The sequence below is a fragment of the Octopus sinensis genome, linkage group LG30 (genome assembly GCF_006345805.1).
Source record: "Octopus sinensis linkage group LG30, ASM634580v1, whole genome shotgun sequence".
NCBI classification, from domain to species: domain Eukaryota; kingdom Metazoa; phylum Mollusca; class Cephalopoda; order Octopoda; family Octopodidae; genus Octopus; species Octopus sinensis.
Window position 1 is genome coordinate 6,557,718 of NC_043026.1, and position 20,137 is coordinate 6,577,854.

Consider the following 20,137-nt stretch of genomic DNA (forward strand, 5'->3'; position numbering starts at 1 on the left):
ACCAACAAATATTTTATCAGCTATTATTATATACAGGGGTAAGATATATATAAATATATGTTATATAATTAGGGTTCAGTAAAATAATTTACTTTACCACACACTGAACTTTTAGAAATAGCAGCCAAAAAAATCTTAGCTATTTCTTATAGTAGTAGAAATATCTAAGATTTTTTAGCTGCTATTTCTAAAAGTTTGGTATGTGGTAAAGTAAATTATTTTAGTGAACCCTAATTATATAAGGTAATGTTTTAGATATACCTTAAATGGTCTTTTTACATACTGAACACTAATTGTAAAATTAATTAATTAATTAATTAATTGATTTTACCCTTTTATTATTGATATATATACATATATGTATATATATGTGTATATATATATATATATATATATATATATATATATATAATATATATATATATATATATATATATATATATATATATATATATATATATAACTAGGAAGAACCACAATGTTGTCTGTGTGTCACTCAGACAGGCTACATAGCCAAGTGTGATGGGATTTTTCTTCCTGCAAATAATAGATTTAACCAACCCAGAGGTGAGGATAGTTGACAGGGCTCAATGGCAATATAAGGGGTCATAGGGAAGTTGGGGGTGGGTGGGTAGAAAATGAGACGGGGCAGAATACAATTTGGTAAGTGGTATGAAAGACAGCGTATCTGTCCCCCTGCCTCGCACTTTGTTTAAACAAGGGTCAACTGGGTAATGGACCCTTTATATTCTACATTGAAAGATTTAAAAAAACCCTATAGGGTAGGTCTGGCTGTGTGGTAAGAGGTTTGCATCTCAAACATGGTTCTAGGTCCAGTCCCACTGCGTGGCACTTGAGCAAGTTTCTTCTATAATCTTGGGCTGACCAAAGCCCTACAGATGGATTCGGTTGATGGAACCTGAAAGAAGTCTGTCATATCTACACATATATATATATATATATTTTTTTTTTCTTTATGGCCCACGTGGATAAACAAGGACAGACAAAGGGATTAAGTCAATTACATTGACCCCAGTGCGTAACTGGTACTTATTTAATCGACCCCGAAAGGATGAAAGGCAAAGTCGACCTCGGCGGAATTTGAACTCAGAATGTAACGGCAGACGAAATACTACTAAGCATTATGACCAGCGTGCTAACAATTCTGCTAGCTCGCCGCCACATATATATATATATATACACACACATATATAAAAGTATATGTATGTATACACACACACATCTCAACCACGTGGATCTGGGTTCAACCCCATCAGTAAAAGCAAGAGCACCAATCAATTAGTGTTGAATTAAACGCCTTGTAGTATTGCTTCTGGGTTCAAATCCCACAGATCTCACCTTTGCCAATTCGTCTTTTTGGGACCGATAACCTAAAGTCCCCACTCAAACACTGGGAAATGGAGGTGGTGGTGGTGGGTGTACCGGGAATGGGCCATGCAAGCAACCAACCTCTACCGCTCTTCAAAATTATTATTATTATTATTATTATTATATTATATTATTATTATATTATTATTATTATTATTATTATTATTATTACTATTCTGTTCTCACTTTATAAATTGTCTCCTCTTGTGTGTTTGTTGTCTGGAAAACTTAACTATTATTGTTGGTGTTGCTGTTGTGGGAGCCTTTGCTATAAAGCAAGGCTGTAAGAGAAACTGGAGGTCTGCCAGCTGAATTCCCCGGCCTTGATCGGTGTCTCTAGGGTCCTCTCGGTGATGTCTATTTTCCCGTCTCCGTCAACCAGTAGCACAGTGTGGGTCCTGAAGAGAGAAACATTTACTTACATTAATTAAAGCAATCGCGTTTAAACCGGCCACACCCAGCCCAAAATATCTGACCTGTCTTATGTTAAAACTGGCCAGATCTGCCTTTTTACGCCTACTCTACAATGTGGCGGTGGGGGACAGACACATGTATAGGTAAGTATATATATGTGTATATATATACACACAAACTCATGCATCATTCATTCATTGTTCGACCGTGGTCGAGACAATGGAATTTACCATGCTACACCAGACCGCACGGTCCATCATAGCATTACGGAGGTCCTGTTGCTGGATGCCTGTATCCGTTTTCTGTGCTAGGCACAGGTTGGACGGTTCGACCAGGGTCTGGGAAGCCAGGAGGCTGCACCAGGCTCCAGTCTGATCTGGCAGTGTTTCTACAGCTGAAAGCCCTTCCTAACACCAACCACTCCGTGAGTGTAGTGGGTGCTTTTTACATACCACTGACACAGGTGCCAGGGGAGGCTGGCAGCAGCCACGATCGGTTAGTGCTTTTTACATGCCACCAGCACAGAAACCAGTGAAGACGGCACTGGCTTCGGCCACGTTCAGATGGTGCTTTTACGTGCCACTGGCACAGGGATCACAACTACAACTACAATATCAAATTTCCATTTGATATTTATAATAAACAATTCCATCATTGAAATATCAAAGCTATGAGATAATGCAGGATTAATTCAAAACAATATGAATATATAAGCATTACATTTGACAGTATAATCTAAATGTTAAGGGGTTAGAATAGGGACCAGATGAACCATTTGAGGGAGCTTCTATTTAATCACCTGACCTTACACAATGTAACAGCCAAATCTCCTATCAACAAACTCCCTACTCTCTTTAACCATTTAGTATATAAACCAGCCATATTGGGCCCAAATATTTTGCTTTATGTTCAGACAGGTCTAATCCAGCCTATCACACTTGCCCTACAATGCCATTATAAAAATAATCTATATATATAAAGCTGAAGTTGTCTGTGTGTGGCAGCCTTCAACTAACGCTATCTCCTCCGAGACCCTGCGGCGCATGTTGACCAAAATTGAGAGTATGATAGAAGGCTTGCTCTTCCTTCCATAGAAGAAAAAATTCAAATCGGACCATGTTAACACCAAAAATTATTTACATCAAAAGGTGCTTTTTTTCTATGAAAATCTCTATTTTTACGATTTTTTTTTACTGCTGTGTCGCCATTTTTCGGTGTATTTCAACCAAAAAAATGTTCACTTAAAGAGAATAACAAGCTACATAATGCAGAATTTTTACTTTTCAAAATTTCCAATTCTAAAGGGTCGAAACAAACCCGAGCAACACGGGGCGATACTGCTAGTATATTATTAAGTGTATTAAACGTTTCCATAAGTCAATATCATATTCTGCTGTGTTAGCAGTGATCTTACATCACTGTTAAGCATGCTTAGATGCATTGCACCACTGTAGAATTATCTCCCCTGTAGCTGCAGGCACATTGTGTTGCATTGAGAGGGGAGAAAACTCATACAACAACATGTTGCACCTGCAGTGTGCTAAAGGTTAAAAAGTCAGAAATATTCTGTCTTCTTTTTTTACCTTGATCCTCTTCGTTCCTCTTCACATTGGAAATAGATATAAGGAATGGTTGAATTGAAGGATGGAAATTTCTGGCTGTATTCCTGGTCATAATATCTGGATAATGAGATAAAAATTAAAAAAAAAAGTAATCTGGTAAACATCGACAAATAAGGGATGGAAGAGTTTTATCAAAAACATGACGTGATTAATTAGCATGCAGAACACTAAGAAGCTTGCTTCCCAACCACATGGTTCTGGGTTCAGTCCCACAGCATGGCACCTTGGGCAAGTGTTTTCTACAGTAGCCTCAAGGCTCACCAAAGCCTTGTGAGTGGATTTGGTAGATGGAAACTAAAAGAAGCCTGTTGTGTGTGTGTGTGATCACGTGATGGAGCAGCTATCAGATGTTGTTATACCTTGCTGGTCACAATGCGCTTTTGCATTGCTTTAGCCCTCAAATGGTGTCACCTCGCTGGGTGCAGACATGGCTGTGTGGTACGAAATTTGCTTCCCAACCACATGGTTCCAGGTTCAATCACCCTGCATGACATCTTGGGTAACTTTCTTCTACTATAGCCTTGGGCCAACCGAATCCTTGCGAGTGGTTTTGGTAGATGGAAACTGAAAGAAGCCCATTGAATTATGTGCGCACGACCGCGCATGTGCATTTGTCCTCCAACCTTGCTCGACAATCAGTATTGGCGTGTTTATATTGCTGTCACTTAGCAGTTCAGCAAAAGTAACTGATAAAATAAATAGCAAGGGGTGGCTGTGTGGTAAGTAGCTTGTTTACCAACCACATGGTTTCGGGTTCAGTCCCACTGCGTGGCACCTTGGGCAAGTGTCTTCTACTATAACCTCGGGACGACCAAAGCCTTGTGAGTGGATTTGGTAGACGGAAACTGAAAGAAGCCCGTCGTATATATGTGTATATATATATATGTGTGTGTTTGTGTTTGTCCCCCTAGCATTGCTTGACAACCGATGCTGGTGTGTTTATGTCCCTGTTACTTAGCGGTTCGGCAAAAGAGACCGATAGAATAAGTACTGGGTTTACAAAAGAATAAGTCCCGGGGTCGAGTCGCTCGATTACAGGCGGTGCTCCAGCATGGCCGCAGTCAAATGACTGAAACAAGTAAAAGAGTAAAAAGAGTAAGCATAATAAGAAAAAACCCACAAAAAAACAGTACTGAGATCAATTTGTTTGACTAGAATGTCTTCAGGGCAGTGCTCCAGTGTGGCCGCAGTCTAGTGACTGAAACAAGTAAAAGATAAAGAAGGAGCCGTGGTGGCAGGTCTTACGGTTCTTTGTTCATCATCATCTGAAAAAGGCTGTCTTTGAGTTGCTGTTGGTGTTGCGTCGTGGAGTATTTTGCGATGACGTCATCGAATAATTCTTTACCCTTGCACACCTTCTGGAGCGGGTGCAGCAACTCAGAGTTTCCAAACACATAAGAAGTACCTGGTGGAGGAAAGAGAGAGAGAGAGAGAGATGGAGTGTTAGGGGGGAGATACAGCATGGTCGTGTAAACGTGTGGGGGGGGGTGCTGTGTATGCGTGCATGGGTCAGTGTCTGAGTGTGGATGTGTGTATATGATTGTACATATGGGTGTGTGTGTATATGAGTACGTATGTGTATATATGGGTGTGTGTATGAGTATGTATATGAATGCGTGTATAGGTGTGTGTGTGTGTGAAAGATAAATAAATAGGTTGTATTGTTACCTTGGTAACTATCAAGTTATGATTAAAACTGTGGGAATTTTAAGTGCAAACCTGTTAAAACACTACAACACAAACCTCAAAAAGAGACTATTTGGATATATATAACACATAGTCATTAATCTTATGTTGTATGTGGAAGAGATAAGCAGTTGGTATTGCTATTTTAGTAACTAACAACTTTCGATTAAAACTGAGCATTTTAAATGCAAGTCTGTTAACACAATGCAACACAGACATCAAAGAGAGACTCTATGCATTTATATAATATACATATATAGGTGCAGGAGTGGCTGTGTGGTAAATAGGCGCAGGAGTGGCTTTGTGGTAAATAGGCGCAGGAGTGGCTTTGTGGTAAGTAGCTTGCTAACCAACCACATGGTTCCAGGTTCAGTCCCACTGCATGGCACTTGGGCAAGTGTCTTCTGCTATAGCCTTGGGCCGACCAATGCCTTGTGAGTGGATTTGGTAGACGGAAACTGAAAGAAGCCCGTTGTATATATGTGTATATATATATATAATACACACACATACATATGTATATATATATATATATATATATACGCACTTATACTCTCTCACTTATACGCACTTATACTCTCTCACACACACACACACACACCTATACATACCAATACGTACTAATACATACTAATACATACACCAACCCCATACATACGCACGTCCAGACCAATCTTACGCACTAATACTTCTCATACCCACACACCCTTATACATACTAATACATACACCAACCCTATACATACACACATCCAGACCCCTCCCACGCACTTTTAGCTGGTCCCTCAACCCGTTTATCAACCCTATTATCTCCCCTTATTTCGCTCTCGCGTCTCATGTTTGATCTTTGACCTCTGGCCGAAATCAGATCGCCATGTTGATTCGTTAGCTACTGCACGCATTTTTTTTCTCTCCTTCTTCTGTGTTTTTCTCTCTCTGTGTATCTTTCTGTTGAAGAGCGTAGGCTCGAAACGTTAAAGACTTGTTTTATTTATATTTCCTGAGCGCCATACTAATACAATTGTTCGTTTGTTTTCCACCTGCCTTCGTCTTTTGTTTATTTTCATAAAGCTTCCCGTTATATATATATATATATATATGATGATGGTGATATATATATATGTACAGCAAAAATTTAGATTCGATTGAATATGGTACTTAATTTAGATGCACCAGAATTTTGTATGGTGTTATCCATAAAAATTTGTGGGGTGATTATAATCAAAATAAGCAACAAGAACGACTCCGGTTATTTGGTACGATCGTTTCGCACTACATCATTTTATTAAAAGTTGTAAGTATTACAACAGATTTAAGATGCTGAGTGCTCATCAGCCAATTATAGAGGTTTTCCATTAATACAAAAATTTTCATATCAAGTGGCAACATTATAGAGAAGGTAGATATATAGACAAAGATGTAGATTTAAATTTTAAGAACATATGAGGTAGTGAAGTCCAACCACTGACTGACCAAGCTATGGCTGTATCTAACTGCTATAAGGTTAGAAGTAATATTTTGATTATATATATGTATATATGTATATATACATGTGTGTGTGTGTGTGTATGTTAAACTTGTAATTGTGGTATGTCTGCTGTATTTCTTGATGTTTGGCCATGTTGGCAAAAGGAATCTGCCAGAATTACACATTGCCATACAACGGAAACTGGAAGAAGCCCTTTGTTTATAGATGTATGTGTGTTTGTCTCCCCAACATTTTGGGTGTCTGTGTATGAATGTGCGTACATGCATGTGTCTGTATGTATTTATGTGTATCTGTGTGCAAGTGTGTATGTTTATGTAGATTAATGTGCACGCATGTGTACACGTGTGTGTGTGCGAGCATCTGTGTGTCTAAGACACTTGTGTGTATATATGTAGATTTGTATGTGTTTATGCATAAATTTGTGTGTGTGAGTGTATATGTGTGTATGCTGGCAAACAAGGCCAGGTGAATGAGTGAATGTAACCTGGCCACCTCACCTGGTTCTAATGTCTGTGGTTCGCTGTTATCTTCAGTGTTAGACAGACAATAGGCTTCGTTAGAACTGCAAAAAGAAATGGGGGCTCATTTAAATATATATATATATACATAACTGTCTCCCACCTTCTTCTCTTTCTTTGTCCTCCAGGGGTCACCAAGTAAGACAACTATCTCTCGGTGTCTGTCCATTACACTCTAAACTCTTGCCTGGTATACAACTCCCTCCTTCGGATCCATTCCTTCTCTCAGCTGAGAGGCCTTTGTCCGGAAGGTTACTTGGCAACCCTGCTGGTGCTGGTGCCACACACATAGTACCTGTGCTGGTACCACATAAAATGGACCTGTGCTGGTTCCATGCAGAAAGCACCTGTGCCATCTCAACGCCAAAGGCACCTCTGCTAGTGCCACATATGGAGCACATGTGCCCGTGCCACATAAAATGGACCTGCGCTGGTTCCACGCAGAAAGCACCTGTGCCATCTCAACGCCAAAGGCACCTCTGCACCCCTCAAATGACAACCTAGACACAGAACAAAGACACACGAAATGGTGCTAAGCATTTTGCCCAGTGAATTAACAATACTGCCAGTTCGACACCTTCTAATAATAAAAATAATAATAATAATAATCCTTTCTGCTGAAGGTGCAAGGCCTTGAAGTTTTGCGGGGAGGGGACTAGTCGATTACATCGACCCCAGTGCATAACTGGTATTTAATTTACCGACCCTGAAAGGATGAAAAGCAAAGTCGACCTCAGTGGAATTTGAACTCAGAACACAGCGGGCGAAATACTGCTAAGCATTTCACCTGGCGTGCTAATGATTCTGCCAGCTCACAGCCTTTATAATAATAATAATAATAATAATAATTTTTTCTATTGTAGGCACAAGGCTTCAAATTTGGGGGAAGGAATTAAGTTGATTACATCGGCCCCAGTGCATAACTGGTACTTGTTTAATCAACACTGAAAGGATGAAAGGCAACACTGACATCAAATAATAATAATAGTAGTAATAATAATAATAATAATAATAATAATCTACAGACATTTTAGGAAGTCAGTAGAACTTACCTGAGATCCATTAAGACAATAGTAAAAGGTGAGAAATCTGTGCGGAGAGAGGCTAAGGTGTTAGAGTAAGACACAGCAGTATATTGGTCATTATTCAAATAATCAGACACAAGTTGACCTTGGAATGGAAAGAAAGAGAGTGCCGTAAGAAACAGAGATACAAATATGTGTGCGTGTGTGTGTGTTTGGATGGATGGATGGATTGATTGATAGAGAGACAGGTAGCTAAAAAGACAGACCAGGTAGCTAGAGAGATAGACAGAAAGATAGAGAGATGGCGAGCTGGCAGAAACGTTAGCACGTCGGGCGAAATGCTTAGCGGTATCTCGTCTGCCGCTACGTTCTGAGTTCAAATTCTGCCGAGGTCGACTTTGCCTTTCATCCTTTCAGGGTCGATTAAATAAGTACCAGTTACACACTGGGGGTCGATGTAATTGACTTAACCCGTTTGTCTGTCCTTGTTTGTCCTCTCTGTGTTTAGCCCCTTGTGGGTAATAAAGAAATAGGTATTTTGTCTGCCGTTACGTTCTGAGTTCAAATTCCGCCGAGGTCGACTTTGCCTTTCATCCTTTCAGGGTCGATTAAATAAGTACCAGTTACGCACTGGGGTCAATGGAATTGACTTAACCCGTTTGTCTGTCCTTGTTTGTCCCCTCTGTGTTTAGCCCCTTGTGGGTAATAAAGAAACAAATCATGCTTCACCAACTCGTCCTATGTCTTCCTGGGTCTACCTCTTCCACAGGTCCCTTCCAATGTTAGAGATCAGCACTTCTTTACCTAGCTGTCCTCGTCCAAACGCATCATATAACCATATCCGTGCAGTCGTCTCTCTTGCACACCACATCTGATGCCTCTTATGCCCAGCTTTTCTCTCAAGATGCTTACACTCTGTCGAACAGACACACTGACATTGCACATCCAGCGAAGCACACTACCTTCATTTCTTTCAAGCTTGTGTGTGTGTGTGTGTGTGTGTGTGTAATGAAGACAAAATCAAAACCAAGGACAGTTCACCTACCACGATGCTTCTTGGAAGGGTCTGGTTCTTCACAGTAAATGTTTAGTAAACAAGATAATTTACCATTCCGGTTCACAGCTAGCCACGTTCCACCTTCTCGTCCCTCCATAAGATCCATACCTTGATGAAACAAAACATGCAGAAGAGCTAAAGACAGTGTCGGTTGATTAGGTATACAAATTCACACATTTTTAAACGCAGCTTTACATCACCGTCACCCGCCAACACCATCATCATATCAACATTATCATGATCATCAAAGCTGGCAGAATCGTTAGCTCGCTGGGCGAAATGCTTAGTGGTATTTCATCTGCCACTATGTTCTGAGATCAAATCCCGCTGTAGCTGACTTTGCCTTTCATCCTTTCAGGGTCAATAAATTAAGTAACAGTGAAAGCACTTGGGTTGACGTAATCAACTAGTCCCCTACCCCCATATTTCAGGCCTTGTGCCGTTAAGAGAAAGGACTATTATTATCATTATTATTATTGTTATCATCATTATCATTGTTATTATTATTATTACAATTATTATTATTATTATTATTATTATTATTATTATCATTATTATTATTATTATTCAGCGTCGCCTCGACTGGCTTCTGTGCCAGTGGCACATAAAAAGCACCATCCGAACGTGGCCGATGCCAGCGCCGCCTTGGCTGGCTTCCGTGCTGGTGGCACGTTAAAAGCACCAACCGATCGTGGCTGATGCCAGACTCCCCTGGCACCTGTGCCGGTGGCACGTAAAAAGCACCCACTACACTTGCGCGGAGTGGTTGGCGTTAGGAAGGGCATCCAGCTGTAGAAACACTGCCAGATCAGACTGGAGCCTGGTGCAGCCCCTGACTTCCCAGAACCCGGTCAAACCGTCCAACCTGTGCTAGCGCAGAAAAACAGACGTTAAACGATGATGATGATGATTATTATCATTATTATTATTATTGTTATATTATCATTATTGTTATTATTATTATTATTATTCTATGTTTGACTTTTGCTTTATATTTGTACAAGTTGGCTCCAAGTCTCACCCAGAGACCTCAAGAGACAACAGGGTTGGAAGTTCATGTTGTTGTTATGCCTAGTGTGCCATATATTTGGGGGGTGGGGATGTTGTACTAATGAATGTCTAAAAAAAAAAGTTTTTTTTTTTTTTAAACCGAAAATTATGGTTGTTTTAAACCTTGAGGTTACATAGAGAGTATTTTGCGTAGGATATGAGCAGTTCCCATGAGCACTATCTTTTGAACTTCTGCCATTTTTGGGTTTCCTGGTATCTGAGTTAGGTAGCCATCAGCCCCTTTTGCTATCATTCCCAGGGCACCTATGACAACAGGTATTGTTTTAGTCTTCAGCTTCCACATTTTGCTGATTTCTATTTCAAGATCTTTATATTTGCTCAGTTTTTGGCAGGTCCTGACAGATACGTTTATATCGATTGGGACAGTCATATCAATGAGGAGGCATGTTATTGTTTGAAGTCTTTCAATATGATGTCTGGCCTATTTGCATCTATCTTCCTGTCAGTTTGAATGGTGAAGTTCCAGAGGAGTGAGATGTGGTCATTTTCAAGCACTGGGGGTGGTTTGTGTTCCCACCAGTTTTTTTCATGGGGCAAATCCAGGTTTTTACAGATTACCCAGTGAATATATTGTGCAGCTCTATCGTGCCTGTTGAGATACTCTGTAGGCGCTAGAAGACTGCACTTGGAGACCACATGGTCAATGGTTTCATTTTGTTGCTTGCATACACGACACGTTGGACTGCTTCTGATCTTTAATATGTTGGCCTGGTAGTTTCTTGTTGGTAGGCATTGATCTTGAGCTGCTATGATAAACCCCTCTGTTTCAGATTTTAAGCCAGAGGCCATTAGCCATTGATGGGTCAGGGCTTTGTCGATATCTGCATTATTCGCTCTCTTTGGGTATTTGCCATAGAGAGGTTTTTCTTGCCATTTATTATTCAGAATATCTAAGGCCGCAGTTTTGGCACGGGTTTTCATGCGCCTAGCTTTTTCTGTGCTTGTTTCTTGTATGTCTATCTCTAATTCCGAAATTGGTTGTATTCGGAATTCACTTAGATATTCCTTTGCCTGTTTTGTGACTGAGTATGATGCTTTCTTGTTTTCATGTTTTGAGACAAGTTTTAACATCCAGTCCTCAGAGTTTTTCAGGTAGGTGTCTAGGCCAATTGTAGCAATCTTCATTGTTATTGCCAGTTGCAAAAGACCACGGCCTCCCTCTTTTCTTGGCAGATAGAGTCGTTCTGTATCTGCCTTAGGGTGGTGCATTCTATGCATTGTCAACAGTTTCCTTATTTTTCTGTCGAGCTGACATATTTCAGTAATTGACCAGTTAACAATATTGAAACTGTAAGTCACGACTGGTATAGCTAATGCATTGATTGCTTCGATCCTGTTTCTTGCATTCAGCTCTGTCTTGAGTATTGCTCTCACTCTTCGATAGCATTCTCTCCTGATCCTTTCCTTCATCTCTGAATGCCTTATTCCGTTCCCTTCAATTACCCCTAGGTACTTGTAGCTCTCCGCTGGGTCTAGTTCTTTTATGACATTCTGTTGGTCAAGGTTAACGTTAGATGTTTCTGTCATTTTTCCTTTGATAAAGGTAGCCTTTGCACATTTATCGAGGCCGAATTGCATTCTGATGTCGTCACTGAATTGTTTGACTATCGCTAGTAAGCCCTTGAGTTGTTGATCATTTTTTGCAAAAAGCTTTAAATCATCCATGTAAATGAGATGATTTATATTTTTATCAAACATTTTATATCCGTACTGCGCGTCATTGAGCAGCTTTGAGAGAGGTATTAAGGATAAACAAAAGAGGAGTGGTGACAGTGAGTCACCCTGGAAAATGCCACACGAAATTTTTACATCACCAGCATTTAGGGATTCACTGTCACTGTTCAGAGTTAGTGTGGTTCTCCATGATCTCATACTTACAGTCAAGAAGTTTCGCAGAGTTGGTGCTATCTTATACATTTCAAGGCATTTCCTAATCCAGCTATGTGGTAGGCTATCAAAAGCCTTTTTATAGTCTATCCAGGCTATTGATAAGTTTTTGTGTCGTTTGTGACAAAGCTATTGATAAGTTTTTGTGTCGTTTGTGACAAGAGTGTCGTTTGTGACAATTATTATTATTATTATTATTATTATTGTTATTATTGTTATTATTATCATTATTATTATTATTATTATTGTTATTATTATCATTATTGTTATTATTATTATTATTGTTATTATTATTATTATTGTTATTATTATTGCTATTGTCATTACTGTTATTATTATTATCATCATAATTATTATTATTATTATAATTATTATTGTTATTATTATTATTATTAATGTGGTGAGCTGGTAAACAAGCAAAAGATAAAAGAAAACAAGAAATACTGCTTACCACCAATACACTGGGGATTGTCCTTCCAGAATCCGAGGGGCAACGTGAGCCGATCCCAGCTTTCATCACGGACATTGGCTAAGATCAGGCGATATTTATCTGGCGAAGGATCCGCAAGGAAATGGAAGAAGAGCATACACATCGTCAGGATGAGCGTGTCCCCCTATTGGGAGAGAAAGGGAGAGAGATGTAGCAAAACAACCAACCAATGGGGGGACGTTCAGATTAGTCGGCCCCTGGAGGTATGTGGCACTAGCACAGGTGCCTTTGACGTTGGACTGGCACAGGTGCTTTCTGCGTGGCACCAGCACAGGTCCATTTACGTGGCACTAACACGGGTACTATTTGTGTGGCACCAGCACCAGCAGGGTTGCCAAGTAACCTGCCAGACAAAGGCCTTTCAGTTGAGAGAAGGAATGGATCCGAAGGAGGGAGTTGTATACCAGGCAAGAGGTTAGAGTGTAATGAACAGACCCAGAGAAATAGTTGTCTTACTTGGTGACCCCTGGAGGACAAAGAAAGAGAAGAAGGTGGGAGAGAGTTATGTATATATATATATATATATATATATATATATATATAATGAGCCCCCATTTCTTTTTGCAGTTCTAACGAAGCCTATTGTCTGTCTAACACTGAAGATAACAGCGAACCACAGACATTAGAACCAGGTGAGGTGGCCAGGTTACATTCACTCATTCACCTGGCCTTGTTTGCCAACATACACAGACACACACTCACACAGTGTATGGTGTTCTGACATCACCTCACACAAAACCAATGAAATTTTCCCTCTGGTCAGAACTGGGCCCTAAGAAAAATACAGGCCGTGACTTCTTAAGAATGGTAGATGACTATCATGCCAAGACAAATTATAGAGTCCCTACAAGGAAGTCGACCAAGCAGAACACTGGACTTGACCCTAGTTGAATCGTCGGGTGACATGCAGTGCTTGAGGACACCTGTTGAGTGAAGTAAATCAATCGAATCACAATCAAATGGAAATTGTAGTTGTGGCCGATACCAGTGCCACCTGATTGGCCCCTGTGACGGTGGCACGTAAAAAGCACCATCTGAATGTGGCCGATACTAGTGCCGTCTGACTGGCTCCCATGCTGGTGGCACCTAAAAAGCACCATCCAAACGTGGATGATACCAGCTCCCATGCTGGCGGTACATAAAAAGCACCATCCAAATATGGCCGATGCCAGTGCTGCCTGACTGGCTCTCGTGCCAGTGGCACGTAAAAAGCACCATCTGAATGTGGCCGATACTAGTGCCGCCTGACTGGCTCCCATGCTGGTGGCACCTAAAAAGCACCATCCAAACATGGATGATACCAGCTCCTATGCTGGCGGTACGTAAAAAGCACCATCTGAATGTGGCCGATACTAGTGCCGCCTGACTGGCTCCCATGCTGGTGGCACCTAAAAAGCACCATCCAAACATGGATGATACCAGCTCCTATGCTGGCGGTACGTAAAAAGCACCATCTGAATGTGGCCGATACTAGTGCCGCCTGACTGGCTCCCATGCTGGTGGCACCTAAAAAGCACCATCCAAACATGGATGATACCAGCTCCTATGCTGGCGGTACGTAAAAAGCACCATTTGAATGTGGCCGATGCCAGTGCTGCCTGACTGGCTATCGTGCCAGTGGCACGTAAAAAGCACCCACTAACACTCAGAGTGGTTGGCGATAGGGAAGGCATCAAGTTGTAGAAACTTTGCCAGATCAGATTGGAACCTGGTGTGGCCTCCTGGCTTGCCAGCCCTCAGTCAACCTGTCCAACCCATGCCAGCATGGAAAGCAGATGTTAAACGATGATGAAATCGTAAAGCATTAGCTATGAGCAGATGGCATTTCCACCTGCCTAATGTCAGTAGCACCACAAGAATGGTTCTGTGAAACAAGGGAGGTTTTTTTGCGGCCTCCTGTATATTCGCCTAATCTGTGTGTGGGATGGTCATGCAGTCATGCTTTTGCTATTAAAAATTTAATGGTTCAAAGTTAATCTGGGTTAAACGACGACAACAATAAGGCCTTTCTACATGGTCGTCCAGACTGCTAGACATAGCAACCAAATGTAGAAACAAACAAATGAATAGGCGCAGGAGTGGCTGTGTGGTAAGTAGCTTAAAAACTGATGTAATACTTACATTGTTTAATAAAATGAAGTAGCATGAAACGATTGTACTACACTACCTTGGATATCCTTGTTGCTTATTTTGATTATATGTACATATATATTTATGTATGCACGCAGGAGTGGCTGTGTGGTAAGTAGCTTGCTAACCAACCACATAGTTCCAGGTTCAGTCCCACTGCGTGGCATCTTGGGCAAGTGTCTTCTGCTATAGCCCCGGGCCGACCAATGCCTTGTGAGTGGATTTGGTAGACGGAAACTGAAAGAAGCCTGTCGTATATATGTATATATATATATATATATGTGTGTGTGTGTTTGTGTTTGTCTCCCTAGCATTGCTTGACAACCGATGCTGGTGTGTTTACGTCCCCGTCACTTAGCGGTTCGGCAAAAGAGACCGATAGAATAAGTATTGGGCTTACAAAGAATAAGTCCCGGGGTCGATTTGGTCGACTAAAGGCGGTGTTCCAGCATGGCCACAGTCAAATGACTGAAACAAGTAAAAGAGAGAAAAGAGAATATTTAAGAATTCCAAAATAAAACCTAACATAATTTGGACTTTGGTAATCAGCTTCGTTTGTGAATATAAGACATTAAAAATGGGGCACATTGCACAATGTAGTCCAAAGGAAAAAGATGAGATGCTCATTCTGTCATGTTTTTGATATCAAAGATCTTTTGGTTCAAGTTTAAGCTGTGTTAAGAAGAAAAATAATCAGCAGAAGACGAGAGAAGGAGACCTCAATGTGGTCACTCTATATGCTAGAAATAATAGCCTAAATTTCCTTCAATCCACATCCTTCCAACTGCTTTTAATGTGCATCTGCCCAAATGTAGAATTGTGCGTAACCCTTTCGATGCCAACCCGGCTGAAACCACCTCTGGCTCTGTAGTACAAATGTCTTGTTTTCATAAGTTCTGAATTAAAATCTTCCACCAAACTTTAGTCACAATTTATGTTCCTAACACTAGCTTAATGATAACCAAGTTATTTTACTAAATTCTTTCTTATATTTAAAATTAATTGAAAGAGACACAGAGCATCTCAACAGAAATATGGTAACGAAAGGGTTAAGAAGAAAAATAATCAGCAAAAGACATCAGAGAAGGAGACCTCAATGTGGTCATTCTATATGCTAGAAATAATAGCCTAAATTTCCTTCAATCCACACCCTTCCAACTGCTTTTAATGTGCATCTGCCCAAATGTAGAATAGTGTGTAACCCTTTCGATACCAAACTGGCTCTGGCTCTGAGAACAAATGTCCTGTTTTCATAAGTTTTTAATTAAAATCTTCCACCAAACCTTAGTCACAATTTATGTTCCTAACACTGTCATTCTACAGTCCAAATAATAAACCAGTGCATATCCGAGAAGAAAGCGAGGCCCTTAATAAAATAATCTTTGAGTTGTTGTAACATTATTGAAGGCCCCCCCCCAAAAAAACCTTGGGCGAAGTGGCAAGGTTGGAGGTTTTACATTTTTTTTCTACTGACAGCAAACGACAACCGACAAAAATTGGCAATGGGCCTTAGACCTATGAGCCTTCAGCTTCTCTATAACTGTCCGGTGTACTGCCCTTGCGTTAAGCCGGTGGGTTTTAAGGTTAATATCAATCTGTTGTCCGGGTTAGCACTCTCACCCGGTTCACGGGTGTCTTTCAGCAAGGTTCACTCGCTTGCTATAATTCGGGCTAGATTTCTCGGTCTAGGGATCACTTTATCCCATTCCTCCTACCAGTTCTAAGGGACCCCTATAAAGGAGCATTTAAGCTATGCCCTCCTCTTCTATGACTTCAAGATTGTGTGTGTGTGAGAGAGAGAGAGAGAGAGCTTAAATGTGTACAATAAAATAAAGGTAAATGTATCCTGTGGTGAAAGTAAAGAATACGCACACCCCGGTGTTTAGGGTTAGGGTTTCGGTTTTTTGTTACGCCGAAAACGGGTGGTGTACGTATTTTTTTGCTCCTGCTGTTTTCTATTAAAGTCGGCTTTTGAGTGAAGTGAAATAGTAAATAAAATAACCGAGAAAAAGGGGACGGAATTGGGGACTAAGTTGTAAAAAAAACGAAAGAATTTGTTAAAAAAATAATTGAAATTTTTAGACGGAAAATTCTTTCACTGAGGAAAACAAAAATCCGGTTCGTGATCCTTTTCGTCCTTCGTGAAGTAATTGAGAGTTATTCCTCAAAATCTGATGAAGGACAGTTTGAAGACGGATTTAATAGTTGAACCATTATTGTGGTGGATAACACTGGGTTTATTATATATTTGCCGGTCGGCGACTGTTTCGTGTAGAGATTTGTGTCTGAGGGAAGGTCTGCAACACCAACCGCTAACACCGTGCAAAGAAGAGCAGGAACAGGAACAACACGCGAAACAAGACCCCATTTAATACGGTTTTACATGAATAACGAGAGGGGGGAATCATTTAACGGGGGACTGCACCCTTACCAGTAACATCACAACAGGAAACATATAAATAACGATTGCAATAGCAACAATTAGCAAAACAAGACCCCATTTAATGTGTGTCCCAGGTACTACTAGCGAACAAGTGGTCCCGGTGCGCGCACTCGCGCTAGGTAGTCGTAAGTAGTCGATCCTACAAGGACTTGCGCGTGTGTTTGTATTTCAAGGCTGAATCCATATCAAAGAAAATTAAATAATATTTTTCGAACAAAGTAAATAAAACGCAAAGTAAATAATTTTTTTAAACTAAGAAATAAATGGTAATATAGGCGTAACAAATATCAGAAAATCAAAACAAATGTGTTGTAATAGGTGTGTAAAACAACTTCCTATGAACGAATATGAAAAAAAAATTCGCGCACGCGAAAGGGGGGTGGGGGAGAGGCCTCGGAAAATTCACATCGGGAAGTTCCGAAGCGTCTGAGGAGCTGACCCGGGCACCAAAACAAAAAAAAATAGTGTAATATGTGTAAAACAACTTGCTCTAAACGAATATGACAAAAAAAAAATGCGCTCTCGCGAAAGAGGGGGGGGGGCGAGGCCTCGGAATATTTATATCGGGAATTTCCGAAAGCGTCTGAACCGGGCACAAAAACAAAACAGCGTAATAGGTGTAAAACAACTTCTCTAAACGACTATCATGAAAAAATGCGCGCTCGCGAAGGGGGGGGGGGAGAGGTTCGGAAATTTCACATCTTCAGTCCACGCCTTTAAAACTAAGAAAAAATAGTGTAATTGGTGTAAAACTACTTGTTCTAAAACGAGTATCAAGAACACACACTCACACATGAATCATAAACTCCGTATTTCGCAAAAAAAAATAATAAAGAGAAGAACAAATAAATTTTTCAGAAACAAAATAAATCTTTGGCTGTTATGTTATGATGTTATTATTATTGTAGTTAAAGGGTGGTGACTTGGCTGAATATTTTGAGTCTTGTAGTATGTAGTTGTGTTAGTCAATATTCTGAGTTCAAATCCAACTCATTTCTTTATCATCATTATCGATGGACCACTCAAAGAGGTATGTATACATTATCATTTTCGTAACATAATTTCTGTAGTATTTCAAGATGTTTCTGACACGTATTTTGATTCACATGGCGGAGATCCAACATTTCTTCACTTTTTCCAGAATTTCTTCTCTTATTTTTTTTTTTTGCGAAATACGGAGTTATGATTCATGTGTGAGTGTGTGTTCTTGATACACTCGTTTAGAACAAGTAGTTTTACACACAATTACACTATTTTTTCTTAGTTTAAAGCCGTGGATGAAGATGTGAAATTTCCGAAGCCTCTCCCCCACCCCCCTTTCGCGAGCGCGCATTTTTTTCATGATAGTCGTTTAGAGCAAGTTGTTTTACACCTATTACGCTGTTTTGTTTTGTTTTGTGCCCGGTTCAGACGCTTTCGGAAATTCCCGATATAAATATTCCGAGGCCTCTCCCCCACCCCTCTTTCGCGAGAGCGCATTTTTTTTGTCATATTCGTTTAGAGCAAGTTGTTTTACACATATTTTACACTATTTTTTTTTTGTTTTGGTGCCCGGGTCAGCTCCTCAGACGCTTTCGGACTTCCCGATGTGAATTTTCCGAGGCCTCTCCCGCGCCCCCCCCCCTTTCGCGTGCGCGAATTTTTTTTTCATATTCGTTCATAGGAAGTTGTTTTACACCTATTACACACATTTTGTTTTTGATTTTCTGATATTTGTTACGCCCTATATTAACCAAATAAATTATTTTTTATAAACAAACTAAGGTCAGGGTTAGGGTTCGGTTTAGGGTTAAAAGGTCGTTGTAGGATCGACTACTTACGACTAGCTAGCGCGAGTGCGCGCACCGGGACCACTTGTTCGCTAGTAGTAACCTGTCCCTTATAAATACCAGCAAAAAGTCCCCTTTGACGACGGGGGGGCTACACCACTACTACAGCAGCAAATATGTAAATAGCGAATGTAACAACAACAACAGCAGAAAAATAATTAGCAAAACAAGACCCCATTTAATACTGTCCCTTATAAATACCTGCAAAACGGCCCCTTTGACGACGGGGGGCCGCACAATTACCCCCAACACCACTACTACTACTACTACTACTACTACTACAGCAAACATGTAAATAGCGACCGTAATAACAACAGCAGAAGCAATAATTAGAAAAGTAGGACCCCATTTAATACTGTCTCACATGAATAACGGGGCGAACCCTAATGTGGGGCGCAAACCCCGTTAGGATCCATGGTAACAAGGGGCTCACTGTGGACTTGTCTCTTTATCATGTAAACAAAACCCCTTTAATCAAAGTTCAACGAAGATTAAGCGTAAAATGGTAAACCAAAGAGGTAGAGGTGGTTCCTACCGTCTGTTGTCGGGTGAAGATCGTTCCTCGTTTGGTCGGGTGGAGAAGGTTTCAGGTAAAAAAAGGGATCCCAAAAGAGAGACACCCAACTCGGGCAGGACGACGCGAAATGGATTTTGGTCCAACAGAACCCACAACTACGCATGCGCAGAGTAAACCTTTTACGGCGCACTTAACTTTCACTTCTTCTTCACGTTTCGCCTCCTCCTCCCCCCTTCTCTCACTCCTACCTCTAACTCTTACTCTTTCCGTTTCTGTCTCTCTCTCTCACTCTTTCTCATACTTCTTCACGTTTCGCCTCCCCCCCTTCTCTCTCACTCTCTCCGTTCCCGTCTCTATCTCTCATTCTCACCCCCACTCCCTCTTTATCCTACTTCTATCTCTTCATCTCCTTTTCTCTTTATCCTACTCTTACCTTTGACTCACCCCCCCTCTCTCTCTCTCCGTTCCCGTTTCTATCTCTCTATCTCTCTTTCTCACCCTCACTCCCTCTTTATCCTCTTCTATCTCTCCATCTCCTTTTCTCTTTATCCTACTCTTACCTTTGACTCAC

At 40.7% G+C, this 20,137-nt stretch overlaps 1 protein-coding gene across 2 annotated transcripts; it reads right to left on the minus strand.

Annotated features, from left to right (window-relative positions):
- Positions 1 to 1,577: 1,577 nt before the first annotated feature.
- LOC115226552 (transport and Golgi organization 2 homolog) lies at positions 1,578 to 19,779 on the minus strand. 2 transcript variants are annotated; one of them, XM_036515195.1, is made up of 8 exons: positions 19,561 to 19,779; positions 12,609 to 12,771; positions 9,188 to 9,307; positions 8,170 to 8,287; positions 7,097 to 7,161; positions 4,671 to 4,830; positions 3,387 to 3,482; positions 1,578 to 1,787 (listed from the first exon to the last, which is right to left on the minus strand). In XM_036515195.1, the coding sequence occupies exons 2-8, from the start codon at positions 12,748 to 12,750 to the stop codon at positions 1,658 to 1,660; spliced, it is 831 nt and encodes a 276-aa protein (XP_036371088.1). In that variant the 5' UTR covers positions 12,751 to 12,771; positions 19,561 to 19,779; the 3' UTR covers positions 1,578 to 1,657. The 2 variants fall into 2 exon arrangements, with proteins under 2 accessions (XP_036371088.1, XP_029653413.1); XM_029797553.2 differs by having other exon boundaries at positions 19,585 to 19,778.
- Between the last annotated feature and the right edge of the window lie 358 nt (positions 19,780 to 20,137).